General features: G+C 44.9%; 1 protein-coding gene across 6 annotated transcripts in view; it reads left to right on the top strand.

Moving 5' to 3' along the window:
* Positions 1-26,605, top strand: part of SGCD (sarcoglycan delta) — a 305,997-nt gene that overhangs the window by 162,581 nt on the left and 116,811 nt on the right. For 2 of the 6 annotated variants that reach the window (XM_032124855.1, XM_032124854.1), the window contains exon 3: positions 22,798-22,983. In XM_032124855.1, coding sequence (XP_031980746.1) covers positions 22,798-22,983 — 186 coding nt within the window. Of the gene's footprint in view, positions 1-13,893; positions 14,011-14,773; positions 14,932-22,797; positions 22,984-26,605 lie in introns of those variants that run through there. The other 4 variants (XM_032124857.1, XM_032124859.1, XM_032124856.1 and 1 more) reach the window with 4 other exon arrangements.

The following is a 26,605-nucleotide window of genomic DNA, read 5'->3' as shown; positions in this document are numbered from 1 at the left end:
CCAGTGTTGTGGGGGAGAAAGAGCATGAAGAGACTGTCAAAACTGTAATATTTTTGCCAGTAGCCTCCATTTCCTTATTCTGGGAGTTTCATCCCAGGATAGTCTTCCCAGTGGTGAAAGCAGGGCATTTTTGCATTTTTCCATGTTTGTCGAGGAGCCGTGAGCCAGCGAGTGGTGAGAGAACACCAGATGGAAATTAAAAGCTGGGGAGAGCCCTAGAGAATGTCACCAGCTGAGCAGACTTGCCCAGGCCAAGGTACTACAAGCAGTGATCCCTTCTTTGGTCAGCATTATTGTGAGGTTTGTTGCCAGAAGGGAACTGGAGAGGGAGTGGGTGTCCATTTGTTGGGGTGCTGTCATCAGGCCTGATGCAGCAGGGAAAGGAGGATGTGGGCTATGGGGAAAGCCCTCTGCAGCCAAATCACACAGCTCCAGCTCTGACTGCAGCTCTCCTTTTCACAACTTCTAAATGGGCATAAAGTGCCATACAAAATAAGCAGGATTCTCCATTCAAAACAAGGAGAGTGGCTTACCAAGTGATTTAAAAAACTGTTCTTTCAGAAATGTCTGTGCAACATGACTTGACTGATTTACCTTATAATGGCTCAAAGCCAAGAGCATAATGAAACTGTGAGCAGAAGAGATTACTCTAGTGCTTTTTCCCTTTTGCTATCTGCTGATTTATTGGAAATGCCTTTCATTCAAATAACTGTCCCGTTAACCCACGTGCTGCCAGAACCCTGGGAAAGAAAAGTAAAACAGAGGCAGTGACTGCTCTGTAAGAGAGGAGGGCCAACAAGTTTAAGCACTGTTACACTGTGTGTTTGCAATTTTGGAGGCAGAGAAAAAGAAAGTTCATGGTTTCAAGTGTAACTGTTACTCTGGGAAGCTGGAAGCTTAAAAGCCCCATGGATAGCTGATAAAAAATTTGTGATGGCGTGTCTCAGTTCTTCTGACATGGACTTTTTAAATCCTAGACTTGTATTGCAATAATAATGAGATATTCCTCCCCAGTATTGATTCTCTGCCCAGTTTGGGTCTGCCTGTGCATTCTCTCTCTGCTGTTCGGAAGCCTGGGTCTGGATCTTCATGGCTAAATTTCCTGTGTGTCAGACAGGCTCGTAGGGCTGTAGAGGTGGGGCTGAGAACCAGCAGCACGTTGGTGCGGCCTTGGCGTGCCTTGTGGCTGTGATCTCCCAGAAAGCAAAGAGCAGAAGGAGGAGAGGAACTGAGAGCTGGCAGGGAGGCTTCCAGTTCTTGATACAAAAGCCTGGCTGCCTCCAGTCCTTCCTGTGAGAGGCAGAAAATAAATTGCTGCTGTTGTAGATTTTATTTGCACTCCCAGAATATTCATCTGAGGAGCAAAGAAAGCACCAGAGGAGTGTGATGAGGGCTCGTTTTTTCTTAGCAAGCCGGTAGGAAATAATGCCAGAATCAGACACGGCGGAAGATTTTTGACAACATGGAAATTCCTCTTTGTGCATTGCCAGCTAACTCCAGCTCAGTGCAATTCCTCTCACCTTGAATCAACAGCAGCTCCTAGAACTGCTGCAATTTCTTAATCCATGGCTATTCAGTATGGCTTCATCACTGGACCTTTCCATTGTAGGCACAGACCAAGTGTAGCAGCTAAACAGCTTTTGTTTCTGCCCTTCTGGAAGAGCAGAAAAAGACAAATACTGGCAGAATTTCTGGATAGCGCCTCTGTTAGTTGGTATCAGTAAATACTTCTGAAACTATGGAGTTTTTTCAAGGCGGGAAAAGAAAAAGCTAAAGTTGATGCAAAGACGTGTTGTTGATCTGAATACATTTAAACAGAAAATTAGATTCTTTTCAATTGTCAGAATTTCTGGAATATTTTCCTGAAGAGGTATTCGGGACTGAAAGGCGAACAAAATTTGTTAGTTTGGGGAGAAGTTTGGGGTAGGTTGTAGATCAGTTTAGGAAGAAACGAGGTTTTGTCTGAAAGAACAAAGACATATATAGATGATGTTCCTTTTGAAATGGAAGTGTTCTCAAGTCTCTCAAAATGGTTCAGGTCCACATCGTGCTCTGCTGCTTTCAGATATTGCTTTTCCTGTCTCCCACTTTCTGCATCAGCAGATGGACTCTGTGTCCATGGCATGGCAGTGGCAGATTTTGCAACTGCATCTATTTTTCAGTTTTGAGACTGATCAGGCATCTGCGGTTTATTTCTGGTGGATGTCCAAAAGGAACATTGATGGATACTGGTAAAACCTGAGCTTTGGGCTTGAAAAGTGGCAGTGGAAAACTTTCTCCTAGAAAAGCAACCATGTTGTTAAAAGTTTGGCACAGCTCCTTGGGCTGTGTTTTAGAGCTGGGTATAAATCAGGGCCATTTGGGACAAGAAGGTGAGTAGAAACCCCTTTACAGTTATCAGGCGCTCCTTGGAAACTGGTTTCCACATACAGGTAAAGACTGGGATTAAATGATCAGTGTAACCCCCTGTAAAGCTCTTTGAGTCTGGACTCACTGATAAAGACAGAGCAGGCTGAAGAGGCCCTGAGACAATGTGGAATTTCACATAAAATAAGGGATTTTTTCATTGCATAACAGAGCATCAGCTTGCAATAATGATAGTTCGAAGTTGTGTGGATAAATATTGTGCCTCAAAGTTGTGTTGGAAGGGGAATTTCAAAGATTTTTCTGCAGCCTTGACAATGAAAAGAAATTATAAATATTTGCATTCATGGATGCCCTGGAGTCCCTTCTCTAAGAAGGAAAAAAAAAAGGTAGAACAAGGTTTGGAATTCAGTACTTGCTAAGAAAATAAAGACCTGGGGCTGTGCACAAGTACTTAATCCTTGTTGTGTTTGTGGCTTCTTTGACACTTCTTTCTGCTACTTCCACTGATGTCTGGTAGATGGCATTAGCGTATAACAAATTTCTGAAGTTCTTTTCTGCTTGGAGGGGGTTTATTTTTCATCCATTTTACAGATAATGCTGTCTTTTTCTGGCTAAGCAGTTTTAAAGCCTTTTTTCCCCTCTGTTTCAGTTATGATTTGACTAAATGCTTATATTATTCAACGTGCCTTTTTTCCTCCTCCTTGTGCCATATAATTATTATTTCTTCTAGAGGGCATCAATCACTGAGAAAGAAAAACTTGATATCTTCGGCTGACTCTGAATTTAGAAGCTCTGTTATATTGTGCACTGTTTATATGCAGTACCATATTTATTTCATATTCTTCTGGCTTAGAAAGGGGGATGGTGCTCTGAAGGAGGAAGAAAAATTTCTCACAGAGAGAAAAAACGCAGCTACTCGGAGTAGTAAATAGAGGTGCTTATATATAGGGTTGAAGACATATTTGACTGCTCTGCAGAGAAAGAAGCTCCATAAATATCTTTTGTCTTTTTTAATCTACATAAGCATTTTTAGCTAATTTTGTGGGCTCCAAGAAAATTAATAGGACTTCCATGACACAAGGGCCATTTTGCATAGGAGAACAGTCAATTGCTTATTAGCTCCTCAGGATTTTCTTTATCTGGACCAGGAGAAGGAAGTTTCACCCACAAGTAAACTTTGGCAGTAGGGTTTATGAGTCTGCCAGTAGCTTTATCTTCATCAGTGCTCCCTGGGTAAGACATGTTTTGTGCTGAGATGTACATACTTATCCTTGCTTTTAGATTCAAGAAGCAGGTAACATTCCAAGCGAATGTTTTGGCTGAATGCTGGTTGAGAGACATTTGGAGCAGTGGGACACTGCCTTTTTTCTTTTCCCCTCCACATTCTCCCCACTGTAGGAACAAGACTTACTTCCTTCATAAATAACCATGCTTCCAACAAAAATCACCAGTTTCCTCTCAGAACAAGTTAAGATCTGTAATTCTCCAAGCTTTGCATGTGGATAGCAGAAGGGGAAAGTGGAGCGCCGGGGGAACAGTTTTGTGGGCAAAGTAATGATTTTAAATAATCCTCAAGAGATATCTGTTTATGAAGATGATCCTTTCCAGATCAGATGTGCTTGATAGCAAAGGACTAAAAAAATGATAGAGATATCTTTGAGGTTAATTTTGTATACAGACTGTATAAATGCAAAACATGCTAAGCACCAGGTTTTATTGAATCTATCTAATTATGAGCAACTAATCAGCATAATTTTCCTTCATTTTCAACCACATTTCCTTGAGATTGAAGTATTTAAGGCAATTTTGAAGAAATGCCAACACCTAATTGTGACAAATTTTATCTTTAAGGAATCCTTGTGTTTGTCTTTCTATAGAAATGCAAATAATTTGGGACAGGCGGGGCTAAGCTCTCTCTGGGTCCTGGTGTATGAGGCGTTATTGCGGTGCAGACTCATTGCAGTGAGTGAAGAGCTGAACACGTGTGTCCTGGTGATGCCTTTTCGTGGTCTTAAAATCAAGAATCAAACACGGTTAGAAGGGAAAAAGGGATTTTTACCTTGGTATTTATTTTAAGGATCCTTAGGTGCACACATCCAGGTCGAATGCACCTCAATGCCCACCACAATGCACACCCCCAAAAGATCTGGGATAACATTATAGGTTTTACTAATTAGCACATCTATCAAAGATTCCCCAATGAGAGGCTTGAATGAGCCCCCCCTCCCCAAGGAACCTTCCCCTGGATGGTTCTGTCTTAGTTTACAAAATGTGTTCTGGAGAGGACCTTGGTGTCTGGAGCATTTTGGTCCCTAACTATGAAGCTTCTAAAATGTTTAGTCTCTCAGCTTGACAAATAAGTCCAAGAATGTAGGCTAAAACCCACTAAGAATACAGAAGTTATAAAAAGGTATATAAAAGGGGTATAAAAGAAAAGGAAAAAAATCATCATGGCATCACTGGTAGCCAGCTCTCTTTCCCTTTCCCTTTCCCTTTCCCTTTCCCTTTCCCTTTCCCTTTCCCTTTCCCTTTCCCTTTCCCCTTCCCTTCCCTTCCCCTAAAATGTGTTGGTAGAGATGTTTCAGTGCCTGCAAGCATTGCTTGCTTCAAAACACAAGGCCAGCTTCAACATCCAGTGGATAAGCAGAGTGTATGGGTGCATTTCTGTCCTTTTGCTTGCAACAACCTGTAACTTCCAGCATTAAGGTGTCCTTTCTCTTAGGTGAACACCAGCAGGGCTTCCTCTCAAAGCAAGTTGGACTAATTTCACACTAATTTCACCATCTGTCTGAAATGTGCTGACCTGCTGTAGCACAGCAACATTCCTTTGGTTCCCCAGGCTTTAGCAGGTGGAGATGTCCTTGCTGGGGTTTCTCTGAATCTCCCTCGTGTGTTATTTCCCTTCTCTGCCATCCCATCTTTATGGTGGTCTTTTACTATTATTTGCAGGCAGGTTGTCTTACAACTGTTATTGCACCTTTCCATGGCCTCTGTCATCTCTCACAGTTACTGAAATAGTGCTGATTGTGGACTGCTCTCCAGTACAGAAATAGCAAGTTGTTGTAATGTAGAGCATTAAAATTCATAGACTGTAGCCCATCTGTTTCTTGCACTTTCTGGACAGGCCTGTTAACCTTTGAGAGATTTGCCGTTCAGATCTTGCTGTACAATAATAAAAACAGGGAAGTGAAAAGGAGCCCTACTGGGAGAAAGTTTATGTGTTGGGATGATGAACCCATAAAACTCTGTGACTGTTCCAGACTGTGCTCCCAACATGTGTTCCCCCACCTGCTCCCACTCAAGCCAAGTAACTACCTGGGTGATTTAGGTTAAAAGAAAGGCTCTGGCTGTACTGTTGTGCTGCAGGGAGATCGGTTTAACCTCAGTCAGGATGGAGACTTGTGTGCCACCGTGCTAAGCTGCTCCCAGATTTGTGTGATGATGATGATAAATAGCTGTAGGGGTGAGAGGAGGAGGAGGCTCTGCTCAGCAGCACTGATGTGAACACAGCCCAGTGCTGCTCCGGCCAGATGCTCTGGAACTGAGAAACAGTTGCTACAGAATTCACATCTAACCCCACTGCTACAATGCATTTCTTGTGACTTAGATATCACACTTCTTAAATACGTGTATATGTTTTCACAGACAGTTCAGAGTAAATTTCTCTTGTGCTGGTCTCCTGTGAGGTGGAGGGTTACAAAAACACCCAGCCATTGATTAGAACCATAGAATCGTAGAATATCCTGACTTGTATGGGACCCACAAGGATCACTGAGGCCCAACTCCTGGTCCTGCACTGGACAATCCAAAAAAATCCCACTCCATGCTGGAGAGCGCTGTCCAAACGCTCCTGGAGCTCTGGCAGCCTCGGGGCCGTGCCCATTCCCTGGGGAGCCTGGGCAGTGCCCAGCACCCTCTGCGGGAAGAACCTTTCCCTGAAATCCAACCTAAACCTCTCCTGACACAGCTCCGGCCGTCCCCTGGGTCCTGTCACTGTCAGAGCAGAGCTCGGAGCTGCCCTTCTGCTGCCCCTCGGGAGGAGCTGCAGACCCCGATGAGCTCTGCCCTCAGTCTCCGGTTCTCCAGGCTGACCAGACCAAGTGACCTCAGCTGCTTCTCATAGGGCTTCCCCTCTAGACCCTTGTCTTTGCATGTGGAAAGAGGTTTTGTAGGAAAGGGATTTTTCACTTTGCATGTTTCCTGCTGTTGTGGATGGAGAGTTTACACCAGCTTGACTATGTCCCTAACCCACAGAAATGGAGAAGGCAGGACAGATCTGGAAAATGAGAATAAGACACAAGGGCACTTAAAAAAAAAAAGCAGAAGCAAATAAACTTTTTTTAGTTACCAGTTAGTGACTTCACAGAGTTAAACTATAATTGTAAATGTATCTCTGAGTGAGGCGTAACATGAAAACTCTTCTACTCCTTGAGAAGCATCCACATAAACTTTTGTTGTAACCTGGGGAGAAATGTGGGCAGGTAAAATCCCTCACATTTTTGGAACATCTCTTCTACCTCCCTGACAGCTACTTTGCCCAAAAAGAAAGTCTGGATGAAAGACAAAAAGCACCTCTCTTTCCTTTCCTCTCCTCTCCTTGCCCTCTCTCCCTTTGTGATTCTCATTGGATAGATAATATCAGGAAATCCAGGAAGGTATTTTTAGCCTCAGCGAATGGAGAATTTAGGGCAGAAATGATGTTGACATTAATCACAGCAGTGATGAAATTCCACTTCAAAATATATGAATGTGGCAAGGTTTTCCCTGTGTCCTACTAATGAACAGAAGATCCTGCTGTTGCCAAACCACAGGATGTTTTGCTCACGCAGAGGAGTCACAGAATGAGCCTCTTACTTTTCTGCCATGTAGAAATGAGCATTGTAAGAGGAACTTCATTCCATTCCTCTGCTTCTGCAGTGAAGATTTCTGCAGTGCCGTGCTGGTGGAGGCTGCTGGAGTTGGTGTGCTCACAGGTAATCCAAGACCATAGCTATAAGGTTAAAGGATAAAGAGACAGTGCCAGGAACCAAATTGTATGCTGGCTCTGTGGAGGAAGGGACAGGACATTTGATTCTCTCTTCTGTACTCTAATGGGGCCAAATATTGTTACAGCCATCCTTAGCATGACTCTTGGGGTCACAGAGAGATTTGGGAGCAGCAGCAGCAGCCCCCTCTGACACTACAGGGCCAGTTAAACCTTACCAGCTGCTGAATCAGATAAATATTTGGAAGAGGAGAGCAGACCAAGTACAAATGGTCTCAGCAACTTTCTTGGACATTGCAGGCTTTATGGATGCTGTTGAGCCCACAGGAAATTCCCCTAGCCTAGGCTCCAAAACCTGGTTAGGTATAGGAAAACACAAGCAATCTTCTCAGAAATTGAGAGGTAATAGCTACAGAAATAAAGGGAATTCCCAATTAAATGGCTTTTTACCCTTTGCAACATCCTGCCGATAACTGAAGCAGAGATGCTAAGATTGAGAGGCCCTTGAGTGTATCTCTGTAGATAAATCCAGGTCTAGAATTTTTGTACAATGGCCTTTTCATGGTTCTTGGAGTACATATCCTCACCAATATGCCTCTCCCACACTGAGTTCTCTGGCAAAGGTCAGGTGTGATTACTGACATACGAACATGCATTTATTTCTCGAGCCATTGCGTCTTTTTTCCTTGCCTCTGACACAATCTCAGTGTAGCTTAATTTTCCTATCAATTTGCTTTTTAAACCTTCCCCAGTATTCTCTGTGGAAACTCAAAATATGTGAGTATGTGTGCATTTGTTGATATATCAGCATAATCATTCTGTAATGTGCTACAGCTCCAAGTATCTGCATTCTGTCAGGAGCTGCTTTACAAACAGCACGTGCCTTAGCACCTCTTGCAGAATATAAAAAGAGAGAAAGAATTTGCAGAATTTGGCCAAAGATTTCTCACCATTTTGGCTACCAGATCTGTTGTCTCCTTGCTGCTTATTCCACAGCAGATGTTGTACAACAGGTTTTAGAATCACAGAATGGTTTGGGTTGGGAGGGACCTTTAAAGGTCATCTTGGCCATCCCCCGTGCAATGATTGGGGACATCTTCAACTAGATCAGGTTGGTCAAAACCCTGCCCAGCGTGGCCTTGAATGTTTGCAGGGACCTCTCTGGGCAACGTGTTCTGGTGCCTCACCACCCTCATTGTAAAAAGTGTCTTCAGCTCTGTCTAGTGTGATCTGGATAGTTCTAGCCTGATGGTGAGAGACTAATGCTGCCACGGGAAGAGGAGGGCAAGGGTTCTCCTTTGGATCAGCTACTATGGATGAAGGTCACTGCTGCACATCTCAGGAGTCTCACAGGATCATGCAGAAGTGTTGCTGTCCAGAATGACACCCCAGAGCTTGTTAAAACAGATGGCCATGTCCAGGGCTGCTGACAGACTGACAGGCCACCTCGTTAGTGTTCTGCAAGAGTCCTGCTAATTGCTCTGAGAAAATACAGATCTGCTGCCTACGGAAATTGTTCTGTGGAGCCAAATTTGGGAGCATTGGGTGGTGTTAAACTTTGTGATATAATAGGATACCTAAGTGTAAGAACAAGCAGAGCTTCTTTCTTGACAGAATAAAAATAGTCAGGAGTGGAAAGGGAAAGGCTGTGATGAGCACATGCTGCTGAACAGCTCTGCCTGGCCAGAAACTGCTCTGCATCAAATGTAAGGGTGGCATGTCCATGCTCAAAAACTGTCCACCACAACAGACCTAGCACAGAAACTGAATGTTCCCGCAGAAGATGATTATTGCAGGCTGAGGTGACAATGTGCCGTGGTCAAGGCACATATTTAAGCAAAGCTCAGAGGGCAGCTCTGTGCCTTGAACCTGATTTCTGAAAGAACCAAGGCTGAGATAAGAGTAATGAATTTGGATACTGTTAAGACTTTAATAGAAGAACAATTATTGGCCTTGCCAACTGAATATTTGCTCTCATATCTGTATGGAATTAATCTTTGCAGTGTTATTTTTTCTTTCCCCTTGAATTTCTTATGCCAGAGGAGTAGAAGCCAGGGACATGGCTGATCTTTTTGCCTGATGAAACCCATCCTGCTCCCTTGTCATGCTGCAAATGAAGAGACCCTATTGTTTGTAAATTAAGACCTTTCTGATTATTGATAAATAACCTCTGGATGGGAAATATGACACATGCTGGCTGGAAGAACAGGGCTCTGTAATAGTAATATTGCCTAGAAATTACAGCCCACGTAGTTTAAGAATTATTCAGGATAATTACGTTAATGGTGCCAGAGAAATGAAAAGGAACGCTTTCCGTTCTACCTATTAACAAGCTCTGCTGGCCTTAAATTGTTCCTGAGAAGAGCCTGAAAATGGCTGAAATCATCAAAATAATTACAAAGCAGCAGTTGGGGTAGAGGGGTGAGCTGGGAGAGGTCCTGGCTGTGGCTTTTTGGCTGACAGGTAAACACTGCTGCAGCTTTTGTGGGGAAAGGAGCCCAGCACAGAGCTTTTGGGTTGGGAGCACTGCCATCTGCATATGGGCTCAGGGAGTCTGCAGGTTTGGACCCTAAGGAGAAAAGAGCCTTAGGAGAAGGCTGCTCTCAGTGTAGATGTTGCACATCAATGTGTGCATAGGTAAGCGTGAGCCTGCTGTTGTTCTGGCATGCTGGGTACCTCCATCCTCCCTTGCCTACAGCTCTCCTGAGCCTGTGCAGTGGAAGGTGCCTTTGGTGATGACTTTTTGCCACTTTGATCCTTGTCTCATAGCAGCAGCAGAGATATGAATGTTTCTGAACTCCAGACCCTGAGCAGCAGCTCTCTGAATCTGGCCTCTCATAAAAGCTCAATCCTTCACTTGAACTCACGTTGTGTTTTTGGCCTTGTGCAAGCAACACTGACTCCTGCCCTAACCTGCTGTTGCCCAGCTCACCTGTAACATTACCATGAAACCAGGACCTTTCTGTTGTGTTTCCTTTGATTTGTTTATGTTATTGTACTGTTTGCAAAGTCTGGGATGAATAGAAAGGGAAAATTCAGTACTCAGGTCTAAATAACTCAGTGTTGTGTGAGTCAAGGTCTCCAGGGTCACCTCTGCTGTTCCTGGAGTTTCTCACCTGCATGAAATTCAGAGCATCCTTGGAACGCCTGTCTACGAGAGCAGCTCTGCCCCTCTTCAGTCTCCAAGAATTAGCAGATCTTGCATCTCATGACTGACCCTATATTTATGCTTCTTCCTAGAATGTAGCCACATTTATCTCCTGTGAAGAAACTGGGGCAGTGGGTGAGGATGTAAGGGGATGTGGGCACTGCAGGTCTGGCTGCTTCCAGCACACGGTCTTGTACACACACACATTTCATTTTCTCCCATTTCCTTTTCACTTGTCCGACAAGTCCATCTCAGCCCTATGTGATTACTTGATGACCTGTGTGCCTTCAGCACTCCCAGCACTTAAACAGGATTTTGCTCCCTGCCATCAAGTCAGACCTTCACTCCCTGCACACACACACAGGGCAGGGTTTTCTCCCTTCACTGAAGCATTCCGCCCCTACAACTACTGCCACTACCTACAAAAGTTTGGGGAACCCCCTCCATGTCTCATTACACTGCCCTTCATCCTCTCGGGGTGCTCAGGGCTGGGTGAATCCATCAGGAATGCCAATAGCTGCCTTCCCTCAGCTTGCTGTTCCTGACCCAAAATAGTTAACTTTCTAATCCATCAGCTCCCTCGATTCTGCGTTTAAGGAGATGGAGCTGAAATGAGTCTTGGCTTCTCCCTTTGCACACAGGTACTCGAGAGATCTCTTAAAAGACTCTTAAAGCTGAGGGCGATTTAAAATAATAATTTGGCGGATGATTTCTTTCAGTTGAGACATTAAAAATATTTAAACATTTATATTTATTCTATTGTGATACTTCAAGAGATTTAATGGATTTTAAAAGAAGCCATTTGGAGGGAAAGCTCAAACCAAGGGATTTCTTAATTATTTCAGATAATAAAATTTTCATTTTGACTTCTTCCTCCACTCCAGGTGCACCCACACCTGCGTTTACGTGCTGATTTTTCTGCGTATTTGGTTTGCCCTGAATTTTTTAGGAAGGTTTGGGGAATGCTTGACTGGGTTCCTGGAAATCTGCACAGCATGAAAATCTCAAGTTTCATTTTGTATGCAAATAGGTATTATTTGTTAAATGAAATTAATTATGAATATTGATAATTCAGCATACTAAATAAATTTTAGCTGCTTCTAGAAAATGCTGTCAAAAGTCAGGGCAGGTATAAATGGTAGAGAAGGAACTTTCCTGTCTTTTGTAAATCTCTTCTTTATGTAGAAATTCATGGATTGAGGTGTCTTGGATCTTCTGCACAAAATGGAAGTCCCTACATGTTGCAGTCTCCAGCTGCAAAGATACCGAAGCTTTGAGGGGGGTTAATTTGTTTTCATCTTCACAAAGAGCTCTGGTAGGTTTTTTTAATCCTCATAACCCTGCCAGTTCTGAGGAATAATAGCAGTTAGGCAGATAGTTATGTCGACATCAACTTAAGGTTTATGCTTGCAAGGTTCATATATTTTTGGTAGCGCTGGCACTAATACAAATGATAGCTCAATAACAGAAAAATAGAACAGTCCCTGAGCCACAGTTCTGATGCTTGAAGCGTCTTTAAACCCTGCACCCAAATGAGAAAGAGATAAAAACAACCTACTCAAAGTGGCTTAGCTTGAAGGAGCATTTTATGTGTTACTTGATGGCAAAATAGTGAGGCATTAATGCAGTTTACAGTAAGACACTCCTGAAGTTATCAGTGAGGTTGGTGTGATGCCTGACAGATTTAATGTAAATATTTATAGACTTGGCCTACTAATTATGCCAGTGGAAAAAATGCAGTATTAATGCTGTCACCTCCCCATGTCTCTACCTGCCAGCGTGCTGCTAGCTTGCATAAATATTCTGAAGATAGAAAGTACATCACATAAACAGAAGAGATCATTTAGATTTTTAATAAGGGATTAAGTTATCTCCAGCAGCGGTTTCCAGCCTGTGGTCCACAGACATATGGGAGGCCTGGGGACTCTTCCCAAGGGAAAAATGACAAGTAAGGAGAGGTTTTTGTAAGGTACATAGGAATCTCTCTCTATGAAATGATTACAGGGCTATGCACCACCTTTGTCAAATATTTAGGGGTCCACACAGTGAGAAAAATTTGAAACCCACTGATTTACTGTATTTGTGTAAAGAACTGAGTAATCTCAAAGTGCTGTACTGCCATGTTTTAAATGATTTGACTAATGATCGTGCCACAGCCAGGCTGCCATAAAAAGTCCTGGGCCACAAAGCACTAAAGCATGTGCTTAACTCAAAACACACGGTGATCCACTGAAGTTACAGCCTGTCCCATCCATAACTGGTTTGCTGAATAAAGACCATGGGGAAATTTGAGACAGAAGGCACGGACTGCTATCATCTTGCAAACAGCCCTGCAGATGCCCGATTATCTTGTACAACTGAAAATCTAATTATGTGAGTCTGCAGTTCATATTTTTCTGTTTCAGCCTATTTATACCAAGAGACTCTGAAGGTGTTAGGCGCCTTTGGTTTCAGCTGTTACTGGTTGCCAACCCGAAGAGTATTATCATGGCTGTGGCAGCTCGTTGAGGAGACTCTCAGCTGCATGGACAGTTCTTCTGATATGTGATCCACAGGCCTGTGCTTTCTGCTCTGGCACAAACTGACTCGTCACAAGCTGTGCAAATAGATGTGAAATGCTATCACCAGGGGTTGTGTGTGTGTGCTTGCCTTTTGTTTGAAACTCTTGCAAACTGAGGCAGGATGAACGTGTGGTTTCATCCTGTGCTGTCTTCTGCAAAATAGCATCATAGTCTGGATCCATCCCCGCTGATTTCAGCTTGGGGGGGCTGGTCCAGGCTGCCCACATCTGGCCTGTGCATGTGGGCAGTACTGCTGACCAACGTGTGGCTCTGTGCAGGAGGAATGAAAGAGCATTTTGGTAGCAGGAAAAAGTGCAGGTGAGAGCCACGCATGGTGTGGCCACAGCAGCTCTCACGAGAGGTTGGATGGATGAACTGCAGGCTTTCCATAGGGGCATCCCAGTGGGGGTTTGGAGGATCTCACTGCTGGTGGGCGAAAGGCAGATCTCGCATTCCTGTGGGTGACTGAGTCCTTGCCATGGACTGAGGCCACAGCCCATGAAAGGCAGCAGACTTCCTCTGCCTTCAAAGAGCACTGCATCAGGGCTCTCATTGCTTCTTGTCACCACTGCATTTATCCCTTGTAAACACTTCACCTGCCCACCACATCACTGCAAACCACAGAACAGAATAACCCCAGAGAAGTGGAGTGCACGGTTTGAAAAGGAACATTAGGAGGGAAAAATATCTCTCTCTCTCTTTAAACTGTCTCTTTTCTATATTGTTACCTTGACAACTCTGCTGCTGTGTTTCATCTTTGGTGGGACTTAGCTGTGGTGGAATCAGGGGGACATCCATGTGCGTTTCCACATCTACTCCAGCTCTGCTTCACAGGCACATGCCAGGCACAGGGCATCCCCAGCTGCAGAGCCCACGGTCGCTGCCTTGACCCATGGTGCTGCCTGGAAATGATTACAGATATTAAGAACTGGGACCCGTTCTGATTAAAGGTATAATATTATATCTTCTGTTTCTTTTCCTTAAGCCAGTGCCAGAGCGGTGTTAATGCTCTTTAAAAAGAGATGCAAGGTGCTTAAAATATTTTGGGTTATAAGGGTTAGGACAGCTGGAAAGCAGAGAGGGATGAAAGTACTCAAAAATAGTTGTATTATTTTTAGTATAACCAGATACAGGAGTATGTGTCAAGATTAGGATACAGTTCTGATGTGTTGAACTGAGTCTAGAGATGCTAAAAATATGCTTTCTTTTCTCACAGTTTTGGAAGAGACAGAGGCAAAGGTAAGAGGAGAGTAGTGGTGAACTGAAATTTTAATTCCTGTGCTTCCTTGCTTGTTGGGGCTTAGCAAAGCCAGCTGTTAACCTGGGCACCCATGACCCACTGACACTGGCAAAGCACGGGAGGCAGGGCGAGGTGTTGTCCATGGGAATGGGATCCCTCCCACCCCATTTTTCCTTCTCCCAAAGAAAATCTCCACCAACATAATCCTTTTTTATTCTTTTTAACCGAAATGGCTGGCTCTGGAGCAGCCAAGGCAAGGCAGGCAGGCTCCGGGGCTGGGTGCGGACGGGGGTGTCTGTGTCGGAATGTGTGCAGGCAGAAGGGGGCTTTTAATGCAAAACACATGTGTTTTCAATTGCTTGCTGGAACCAGCCCAGTAGCTGTAACTTGGCCTGACAAAGCCTTATTGAAGTACAGACAGTGTGGTTTCAAAGCAGTTAGAAAAAGAACGAGAATGCTGTTCAGGAAATTCTTCAGGCATGGGCAGGGACTTGGCTGCAGTTCTGCTGTTGGAAAATCTGACAGGGGCAGCTCATGAGCACAGGCCAGGCCTCGTGCTGCTCCAGACACTGAGCTGCATCTTCCCCAGCCTCCTGCACCCTCCGGGCGTTCATCCATCGCCGAGGGAAAGGTAAGAGCTGCCCTGCTCTGTCCCGTCACGTGGATTTGCCTTCCTTTCGTGCCTCTGCAAAGGGGCTTCTGCTTTCAGGCTGCTGCTTAGAGCAAAAAAAAAAAAGTCAAGAATGGGAAGTTGTGGCATATTTGCGAAGGTTTGGGAGCAGTCTGAGGCTGGGTGGTGGTTTCTGGCTAAATTTGTGTCGATAGTAAAGCTGCAGGCAAAGCAACGCCCGCGCCGCGTCTCTGGCTGAGGCAATGCTGCACCCAAATAATCCCCAACTTTTTCATTTTGGGGAGTAAGTACATGTGTAACCTGAAGCTACTGAAAGGTTGGCTCTGGACCACGTGTCACTCAGAGATGCGGATGAAAAATGCAACTCAGTCACAGTAAATACATTTATAAGTGCATTGTATTGTAGTTGTTTAATGAGTTGAAAGCACGTTTGTCTGGGGGTTGTTTGCCAATTCCTGGTACAGAGAGCTTGTGAAGAGAGGCAGTAACTCAGTAATAATCATTGCCTTGTGATTTTTCTGCATATTTTTTTCCTGTATTTTATAAAGCATGAGTGAACTGCAACAGACAGCATGGTCAGGAGCCACGTAGGGCAGATTAGAAGGAAAACCATTAATTTAGGGGCTGTTCTATCTGCAACTTCTCTTCCAATTTGCGTTTCTTTCCCCAAATAACTGAAGAAACATTTATGATGAAAAGCTCGTTCTCTCTTTAGGGACCTGCCAGATTTAGGCAATGTTCTCTCATCCTTTTAGTTGCAGCATTAAAGCTTGTCTTGCCTTAGCAGAGATATCAGCACCTTATATGGCAGGCTTGGGCTTGGGATTCGGGAGCGCGCGTTCGTCAAGGGATGGAGGTGTCAGGAGGAGTCCGCCTTGCGTCGCTTCACAAACTTCCCTGCCTCTGCCTTGGCTTTTCAGAGCAATGTTATTTGATGTGTTGAAAGTGCTTTTTAGCTGTGTTTTGTGGTGGTGGTGTTGGTTTTTTTTTCTTTCAGCAAGGAATGAATTAAGGATATTAAATCATACAGTGGGACGGTGCGAAGAATCTCCGACCGGTTCATGGGAGCAGGCTCACGGTTTGCTTTGCCTGCATCCAGCAGGGCTGCACACACAGGGCTCAAACAGCCACTCATCTTGGCAACCCAGAAATTCAGGGACAAGGGGAGGTTTCCCACCAAAGTTTGACAGCCCCAGAATGTGGCAGGACCAGAGCTGTCTCCCAGTAACGCTGCTGAAGAGTGTTAAGTTGAGTGTTAAGAGTCCACTGGAGTTTGGAGTGCAGGAAGGGCATCCTACAGGAGACATGGATGTCCTGGGGCTTCCTGGAGGCTGGTGGGGGCAAAAGGAATGAGAGGAAGGACCGAGATGAGCTGTGGAAGGGGGAGGCATATGATGAAAATGAAGAGGCTTGATAAGCTCAGAATTTGCTTTGCATAAAATACACCTGCTGGGAAAATACTGTGTTAAATAAAGGTCTTATGTGATCTGGAACTTCGTGAGCCTTCACAGGCTGCCATCTTACCCTGCAGACTTGGAGCTCTATTGCTTTTGTCAGCAGCTAACTTAGACAACCAGTCAGCCTATTATCTTCTTCACTGCTAGTTATAAGCTTATTTAAAAATAAAATAAAACTCAAGTTCCTGCCTCTGCTCATGCAGCATCCCACCTCCCAAATCTGACTGTCAGTGTTGAAGAGGTAGAGATATGAAGAGGCTGGAATGTGTCCATCTTAGCCAGCAGCAGCCAGGGCCATGGGAGTTGGTGTTTCCTCCCTAACTTTGGCAGCTCCTCCTGAGCCTCCTCAGTGACCTTTGTGCAGCTCCACCTGGGTCAAGCATTCAAGCTTTGACTCCAGCAGGACTGAAGAATGTGTGCGTGTGTGGGCAGAGTGGAGAGAACCTCTTGATTTTGGAAGCAGATAGATAGGAGAGCCATTAGCATACCCTAAATATGGGTATCCCTTCTCCCGGTCCTTCCCAGGAGCAAACCAGAGAGCAAGTGAGTCTGGGCTAAAGAACAAATGGATTAGCACAGAAGGCACATCATGTGGAGGGAAGATGGTAGAGGGACGATGCAGCAGAATAAATTTTAACTTGTGAGCAGGATCACTGCAGAAACTGCACTCTGGATCCTGGCACATGCTTAAGCCCACAGTTCTCCATTTGTGCCATGCTGGTTGGGTTCCAGCTGTATAAATCCATATTACAATCCTGCTTTGCACATTCCTACAAGCCACAGCTCTTTCTTGGTGCTGTGGGGTGAGAGTGTGTTGGGGCAGGAGTCTGCAAAGTGTCACCTCCTGTGGCTTGCTTTCTGATTCGAGCTCAGTTGATTATATCCCTCTCGCTGTCCCCACAGCCTCCTGCAGTCACACCTGCTGCTGGCTATTTCGGTGTAGTTCTCATATTTGTTCGTCCTGCTTTGAGACACTCTGGTGGGAAAGAGCTTTTCTAAACTTGGCACCGATGGACAGAGGCTTGTGAGTGCTTCACAACATCTGAGTGGTGCAAAGGAAGCGGCGTGTGAATGCAGCAAAGCTGGTGTGGTGTTTGCATGCAGCGTGAATTTATCGCCACAAATCGTGGGGCATTTTGTGAAAGACATTCTCTGTTGACTAGCTTGATATGTAAAAGGACTCACTGCAGAGACTTTCTTCCTTGCTAGCTTTCCATTTTCTTCTTAATTCTGAAAAAAGTATTGAGACAAGGTGACTATCAGCTAAAAGGTGTAAAATTTAGAAGGGACTGTCGTAAATAGGAAAGCAGATGTGTTTCTGTTCTTCTCAGAGAAGAGAAGCAGTAGTGACACCACATTGCTCACAGACTCTTGCAGCATAATAAAATAGCACTTTTAGCTTAGGAAATAGTATTCAGAGATGGAGCTGCCTGTTACTTTGGTTAGTTCTGGCAAATGCTAATAGGTTTAGAGTTTTACTGTGAGTGCTCCTTGAATGCAGAGAAGGGGCAGGACAGTCCCACGTTCAGCTTTTGGTTGAGTCCATCTGCTCCAAGCTATTGGTTTATAAACTGAGGTTCTTGCATTGCACTTATCTTCAAGCACATTTGTTGTCAAAATGCTGCCAGCCCAAACAGCTGGGGAAATTATGAGAGCTTTCAAGATGTTAGAGGTGGGGAGTAGCCTGGAGCATTGAGGGATCTCAATGAGATGCTTTACCAGGAGATGAATCCCCAAGGTCTCCCCAGCTGCCTGTGCTGAGTCCAACTTGCACAAGATAGGAGAGGGAAGAGAGATGTTTTCCAGTGGACTGGGCAGAGTATGCCCTGATAGAGTACAGATCAAAAAAAGCTTGTTGATGTGCTTATGTTTGCCAGAATCAGGCCAGATGTTTGAATAACACGGCATGTGGTGTACCCCACTGATAGAAACTACTCATAAAAGAAAAGAACATTCCTTAGGATGTTTCCTTTTACGTTTTGTCCCTCTGGCCATGTATCAGATAGCAGTGATACCCGAGAAATGGGCACTGCGTGGTGATGGTGTTCCCAACTCATGGAAGAGCTGCTCCCCATATGGAGGGATAGGCACTGTTGACAGAAAAGAGGGACAAGCAGAGAGCAAATAATTTGAGCTTTGGGGACACCAATAACAGTCACAGAGGCCAAGTTCATGGCTTAGATGGTCCTGGAGAAAAGTGCTGTAACTATCCCAGCAAGTATTTCATCCTGGGGACTGTTCCCCAGTACTCAGCCCTTGCTGAGTTGAGCCATGCTGCAAGTGAGAAGTCATTTTCCAGAGCCTGATCCTTTTTATGGGGACCCAGGCTGTGGTCTGACCCATGTGAAGGGCCATAAATCAATTTTGGGTCGTGCTTCTGGTGGATTAACAGACCTGGGGGTGTCAAACTTGAGAGAGTTTTATGGGGAGCAGAGATGCAAAATGTCTTGTTGATAGATGGCTCCAAACACTCTTCTTCATGCCAGGTTTTGTTCTCAGTCACGCTCCAGAAATGTCTGTTCTTTTGAACCTGGTGGATACTGTGCACTTAAAAGACAGAGAAATTAAAGAGGATGAATCTGCAGAGGATTTGCAGCTGGTGAATACAAGTACAGTGCCTTCCAGTGATATGGCAGAGAGCACCTCTGAAGGTTTTTAGAGCTTTTTTTTTCCCCCTCATTTCAGCCCGAAAGAAAAGGTTTTTATTTCAGAAAACAAAGAGAAGGAGAAGAGGATGTTGGTGATAGGGACACAAAGAGAGGACAGACGTGGGAGATGTAGGTCCAAGACATGAGGGAATTTGAACCCCTCTCTCGTCTCTGGATACGTGTTCCCATCACCGTGCTTCAGGTCAGCCTGGGGTCAGATGCTCCTGCTTTTTCTGATGAGGCTGTAACACCTCAGCTATGTGCAGGCAGGCAGGGAGGGGAGATGCTGTGTTGGCTGTGCAAGGCTCAAGGCCGTTCCTGCTGCAGTGAGCTGATTCCATGAGCTCCAGGACATTTCCAGCAGCAAATTTCAAGAGGCCCCATAAGACAGAAGCTGCCTTCCCGGATTGCATCCTCTTTCAGCTTGAAATTGTTCTATTACTAAACACACATCATTCAAGTGCTGATCAAAGAGACCCCCGCGGCAGAAAAGCATTATTGATTCCTTATGTAATACCTCACCCTACTCATGGCCCTCACTGAGCCTACAAAGGCAGCGGGGCCAGGGAACGTTACAGCGCCAGTGTTTGTGTGGGAAAGGTGTTAATTCATCCCTGTGCACGTAACACTTTTCTGCCTGAGGAATTGTTAATGTGCGTTGCACACCCTGAGTGAGGAACTTGCTGCCAGGGCAGAAGGACGTGGTAGAAGGAGGGAGAGAGACATGGAGCAAAGATTTGCCCTAAATGGTGAGGTCTGGCTTGAGCTTTGAAAGCTCAGAGCCAGTTCTGCTTTCTGGTGCCGTTCAGCTGAGCCTGGTTTCAACTCTGCTGAAGGAAAGTGCTGAAGCTTCTTTGCAGGAGCACTCTGCCAGCAGCCTGTGCGGATCAGCGGGCGGGGTGACAGGGCTCTCCCAATGCTCTTAAAAAACCAAATCTTTCTTGTCATGGGCTGTATCTCTAAGGTATGCTAAAGCAAAAGGATGAATAGCTTTTCTAAGTGGACTGGATTTTGTCTCAGGCCCTGTTTGCAGTGTTGGTGTATATAAGGACTCTGTGTGCAGCTCTTGTGCGAAAACTTACTACTTCTTTTTGGTTTTTTGTGCAGTACCAAGAAATCCTTGGAGAAGTACCCAAGTTCCAGGCTGTACTTTTGTAGTCATGGTCATGTTGTCTGGGGCTAAATTGCAAAGATTTGGCAGCTGCATTTTTTTCTGTTGTAGGTAGGATTGTCCATGCGCTGGTGGTGATCCAGTGCTGTGCACTTGTGTCTCTAAGCCCTCTCAGGTCAGGAAGGCACTTTGAAGTTTGACCTTTGGAAGGCGTGCTTCTTTTCCAATTTCTGTATTTGTTTCAGTATTATCTTTTCTCCACTGTCTCAGAATTAAGTGGTGGCTCCTAATATTTTCCTAAAGAAGAAGCAAAAAATCCTATTAAGCAGCAGCAGCCTTTCCCCTTAGTTCAGTAATTGAAAGGGGGGAGGTGTCACCAGCAAGTGCAGCCACTGGATATTCTTTCACAGCAGTACTTTTTTCTTCTGGTGCCTTAATTTTTTTTACTGTTTGAGTCAGGAAAAGTTGCCAAAATGTTGATTATGACTAGCATACTTCTCCCTCCCACACAGTACAGATTATTGATAGTGGATAGCTGGTTCCAAGTGTGGTTGCCTTGCAGACCTTCTTATTCTGCTTATTTAACACACCTCAGCACTCTGTGTCCATCATTCTGTCTTCTCTTCCTGGAGAACTACAGACATGAGCAATTTTTTTGGCAGTATTTACATTTTGGGGGAAACACTAGCTAGAAACCATATATTGCTTAAGTGTGGCTGTGTGAGAGTTTGTATATAAAGAACATGCTATCTACAATTGCCATGTTATTTTGTTGCTGTGAATTTATACTGTATTACTGAGTATTGCTTGTCACACCTGCTGTAGTACTTTAGTTGCTCTATCTCTGTTAGGGCAGCTGTGAGTTAAATATTTTATCAGAACTAGAGATACTCTCAAAACCAGGCTACTGTATGGATGCAAGTTGCTCTTTGTGGTTGTGTTCTGTTGCTATAAATTCTTTTGATGTTTGTAAAGTTTTGCCCCAGCTGGATATGCTATTTTCTCCATCCTAGAAATTGCAAGTAAAGAAAAAAAGCAGTGAGAGCAGCAAAGAGATACAGTGAATAAACAAGTTTTGCAATAAAGGGGTATTTTTAGCTGGGTATTTCATATTGTTTCTCCTTGGTCAAACCTCTTCCATAGTTTGAGAGGGTTAGCAATGCAATTTATTCGTTTTCTCCAAGGGAGAGGCTGCATTTAATATGTGCTCTCCAGGATACCCTGTTAAAATACTAGGCAATAAAATCCTTGACTGTACAGTAGTTGCAGTTATAATTTCCCCCAGGTAGTAGAAACTCTATAATTCATTGTTGTTCACGTTCTCCCTTTGTACAGATTGGCATGGTTGTAGCATGAAAAAAGGTCTGCTTTGCTCCAAGTCCGTGTGTTTGTTGGTGACCCAGCTCCCCTCCGTGACGAGCATCTCATTCCTGCCACTGCCTCATTCCAGACTGGCAGATCACACTCCCACAGGGGAGCTCACACTGTTCCCTCCTGGGATGGAAATTTTGTAATTCACTGCTTACAAACATCAGTGCCAGCAGCCCTGAGGAAGACACTCGTGGCATTGAATCAGTAGTGCAAGAACATGTTTGGTGGCTTCTTACCTGTCTAGAGTCTAAAATGCAAAACATTCAGCAGACTGTGTTACTAGAGATGATCTCCTCAGTCTGTGCATGAAAACAGGCTGAAAACGTAAGAAACTGATCCCTGGGGAAGCCCGTGAAAGTGGCTTTCCTCAACCTGAATATGAAGGGTGAGAACATGAATACTTTCATTCCTGTGGCAGCAAATGCCTCCACAATCCCCTCCTGTGTGCACGCAGCCCCTGAGGGGGTGGCTGTGCTCCAGACCCCTCTCCCAGCTGGTTGGGATGCCCTTTAAAAGGTTTCATCTCTTTGCATCCTTGGCTGCAAAAAATCCCTGACTGCCCTGAGCCAGCTGGGTACCAGGGTGTGGGAGTGGTGCTCACCATGGGGAACTGTAGGGCACTGCCTGCCTGTCTGCCTCCCTCCCTCCTTCCATGTTGTCCAAGCTTGCTCTCCCACCCGGCATAGATACTTGGGGATAATTGTTTAGGGATGTGGCAGCTGGAGAACTCTGCTTCAGGTTTACTAAACTTAGGCAAGACTGGCGTGTTGGAAGGGGAAAGGCAAACATTTCCCCTTTGCAATTTTTTCTTTGGTTGGCAGGAATGATTTTACTTGAGATGTTTGTTTTTTTTTAAATGAAACCTCTGAGAAGTCATATTGCATCTTCCAAACAAACTGCTGAACTCAACTGCTTTTACCAAACGCATGCAAAATTTTCCTCTCAGGATCCTTAGAGGCCCTGGAGTGCCTGCCTTGCAAAACCTGGGGCGGTGAAGAGAGTCACTCCAGAGTGATTTCCATAGGATACCTTTAGACAGCGTGCCTACGTGTATTTATAAGTATATTCATACACATTTAACACATCAGCTTCTCTTTTGGTCTGTTACTGTGCACAGCAAGCAGAAGGAAAAATAACCAAGATATCCAAAGAGCTGCTGCCCAGCTGGTAAACTCTGAAAAAAACAAAACCCTCCAAGAGGCAGAGACAGGAGCAGTTTTTATCATTGGCTTTCTCCTGCCCCTGAATACACGTGGTTGTCTCTTTGTGGTCATTTCAGATGCCTCAGGAACAGTACGCGCACCGCAGCACCATGCAGACCTCGGAAGGACCCCAGGTATACAAAGTGGGGATTTATGGCTGGAGGAAGAGGTGCCTCTATTTCTTTGTGCTGCTCCTAATGATTTTAATCCTGGTGAACCTTGCTATGACCATCTGGATTCTGAAGGTTATGAACTTCACAATTGTAAGTAGGGGTTACCCTGGAAGGTCTGGGGAAGATGAGGGAGGGTGCTGGTCTTTCTTCTGAGCATGACTTCAGATATGGCTTCAGTAATGGGGTGTTTTGTTGCCATGGACAGTCCTTTTATAGAGAGGAGCAAATGTACCCAATGATCCTCTCTTTCTGCTGGACATTGCCAAGCTGAGGAATCAGCTCAGCATTGCAAATCACATTCCTCTTATCTGCTATATGTGTATATATACATGTATTTATGTAAGCAATATACACCACCCTTTCCCAATTTTCAGTTGTAAAGTGTTTTAAAATTAATGAACTCACTTATTTTGAACTGGAATGGGTTTGAGCCTTTCTTAGACTTTTTCTCCATGACTGGGAAGATAAGAAACTTGATTTGCTTTTTGCTTTGGGAAAATACATATTTTTCTGTAACGATGTAGTTCTGGAAGCTTCATGAAATCAAATTTACAGGGTGTCTCCCTGGCTGTGGAACTTAGGTGGAGCATGTCCTTATCCTTGTACTGCTGTGCTCGGTGCATGCCAGTCCTGGAGCAGCTCTCCCTTGCTGCACAGACTCCCTGGCCAGGGTTAGCTTTCCACTTCCAGAGCTTGTGAGCCTTTATATATGGCAAATCCTTGTTTGTCAGTAGGTAATTTGGCAAGGCAGAGTGAAAATGAAATTATCAGTCCCCTCTTCCTCAAAAGTCGTCCTTGCCACCTTGTTCAGATGAGGTTATTAATTTTAAGATTGTTTGAGTCTTCAGGAGAAATCAAGCTTGAGGCTTTAATCCTGGTCTTACTTCCTGAGGGAGCTGTAAAGCTATACTTCCCTAGACAACTTTCAAGGACCTTCCCAGCCACCTCTGATATGAGCAGCATGTGTGAAGTCTTTTGGCATTTCTTTCTCTGCTCTGGTCTTGTGCAGTCCTGAACAGCTGTGGCCAGCATTATGTTATTAATGGGCCATGAGAAGTTGAATAAACAATCTCTGGCTTCCTGTACCCAGCAGATAAAATGCTGTGTCAGGGGAACGTGTAGGGTTCATTTTCTCTAACCAGGTTGCTGTCAAGGTGTGCAGAAGATTGCAGTGCATGTGTGCATAGGGAGCAAGCAATTATGAAGCAGTAATCCACACAAAGCTCCTGTGAGTGGGCAAAGAGTGGCCAAAGTGGACCAATTAATGCTTGACCAGACCAGTTATTTAATCTTGTGAAATTGATGCCATTTTGATACCCATTTCATGCTGATCTATGGTCTTTAGATTAATGGAGTTGAGAAATAGGTGTTTCTGAGGGGATGGAAGAGTTGGGCATATGCTCATCGTACAGGCAGTGGTGTGGGGCTCAACCCAAGAACAAAACAAAACAATTTCAAGTTATCCCTTTTCAGGAATGCAACTTTATTTCTTTCTAATAACATAACTTCGGTCCCATGGGTTTTTGCTATTTGGTGGTGGTCAGTCAGCTCTCTACAGATTGCTTGGGAAGTCAGGTGAACATCTCTGCTCTTTTCTCCATCACTGCCCTCTCATGATGCACTGCCTTTTGCAGGCCAGGTGCTGGAGTGCCATCTCCTAGGGATATGTGCAGAAACTTCCCATTTCCAGCAGCTCTCTCCCCCCACCAATAGGATACAGCCTGGCTTTTGGGGGGATGCACTAATCTTCAATTTCTTGTCTGATTCTGTTTCCTTACTTGCCCTCAGATTACTGGGGATTATTCCAGGATAAAGTATATTTGTGTACGGCTTAGTTAATTCATATCTACTGATGCTAGTGGATGATGAGCAGCATTTGGTGATAAAAACACAGGTGGTGGTGCTGAGTCCTGCAGTGGGAGCAGCTTTATGGTTGTAGGCATGGCCACACTGAATGTTTCTGGCACAGCCAACTGGAAATAAATACAAGAACTGGGCATGTAAAATGTGAGTCTTGCCCCAATATGCACCCATTCATCTCCTGATCTCCTGCTGCTCCTGCAGCCTCGCCAGCTGCTTTGGATCCTGCTCTGCAATCCCTCCTGCGCCATTCCCTGAGGCTGAGAAAACCACTTGGCTAAGTGAGTTTTTAGAGGCAGACTTTTATCTCTAAATAACAAATGTAGGGAAATTATCAAATGAGCAGATGCAAATACGGAAAAATCTTTAATTTGTTCCTGTTCTGATAAGAGGAGTTGAGAAGTCCTTCTGGGGCAGAGGAATGATCTGAGAAGTCAGTAAGCAATAGCTGCTGCCTAACAGGTCTGAGTTACCCCAGTGCTTGCAGAGCAGAAAGGAGAGGAAGGTTTGTCTTTCTGTTCTTCTGGAAAATGTATTTCCAGCATCTTCCAACCCCTGAGCTCTCCTTCCAGAGCCTGAGTCTGTTCAACTCCACAGAACAGTCCTGGCGCTTACCAGAATTTAATGATGCTCATTATGGCCAATAAGTGCTCACAGTATTTTAATGAGCCCAGCAAACCTGCTCAAGAAAACTCAGGGGTGTTTTAAATGCTGATAGTGGGGAGTGGAGAGTGGAGAAGGGGAAGGAGATGAAGCAAGACAGTCTCAGGATAAAAAAGCACCTCCTCCTGCTTGCTGTAGCAGCATCCATCCACTCCACTTCCATGTCCAGCCCTGACCTCCCTTTCTCTGCCCTCTGTATGCCCTGCTGGCTTGTGCTCCAGGAGAGAACTCCTGTGAAATCAAGCCATGAGCTTCCAATCAGTGGCTTTTAACAAGCTTCACTAATTTATTCTAGGTTTTGCTTTTATTTGAACGTTCAAGGCTCAAACAAATGTATGTGTGGCTATTGCCTGTTACACAGGGCTGTCAAAGCAGTGTCACACCTGCGTGGGTGTGACAGCTGGTCACTGTCTGCTCTGTCCTCTGGCACAATCATTCACTTCTCATGTACTGTTTGATACTCAATTTAGTTTAAATGCCTTTATCCAGCACAGGCTGTATGAAAAGCAGGCCTAAAGGGGACCTCCAGTGTCATCTGCCTGTCCCACAGCTGGTTCCCATAGCCAGGTCCATTTGCTCTGTTTGTGTACATCAGGGCTGTGCTGCTCTGGGACTGCAGGAAGCTCCGGGCAGGCTGCTGCCTCTAAACCCTGCCCGGATTTTTAAGCCAAACCACGGAATGAATCTGGACCAAAGCCACCAATTTGGTTGAAACCCAAATGCACCCTGAAGGTGGCCTAACCTAATTGAGGTAGAAACCTCCATCCAGCACTCAACTTTCCCATGATATATAGGTACAGAGTGCTCTGCTTCATTGAGATCTTGGACAAGCCTGGTAGTAGGTCTGTGGTTTGCACATACTCGAGGAAGTGATGTTAATGCCTGTGGGTTGTGTGTGTGACTGAGCCACTCAGTCTGCAGGTCCCACGCAGGTGATGGCTGCATCCTGCTGTCACATCAATGTGGTTGAGGGCTCAGCCTCCAGCTGTGGCAGTCTAAACCTCCAGCTGTGGTGGTTTAAACCTCCAGCTGTGGTGGTCATAATCTCCAGCTGTGGCAGGCTCAACCTCCAGCTGCACAGTCTGGCTGAGGTGGGCACTGCCCATGCACAGATTTGTAGGTCCCAACTTAATTATAAAGCTGGAATGAGAGCTCTTAACAACCTTCCTCTTTCTGGTCCACCTGCACT

Source organism: Corvus moneduloides, chromosome 15 (genome assembly GCF_009650955.1).
Source record: "Corvus moneduloides isolate bCorMon1 chromosome 15, bCorMon1.pri, whole genome shotgun sequence".
NCBI lineage: Eukaryota > Metazoa > Chordata > Aves > Passeriformes > Corvidae > Corvus > Corvus moneduloides.
This window is presented reverse-complemented; position numbering and strand designations above follow the sequence as displayed.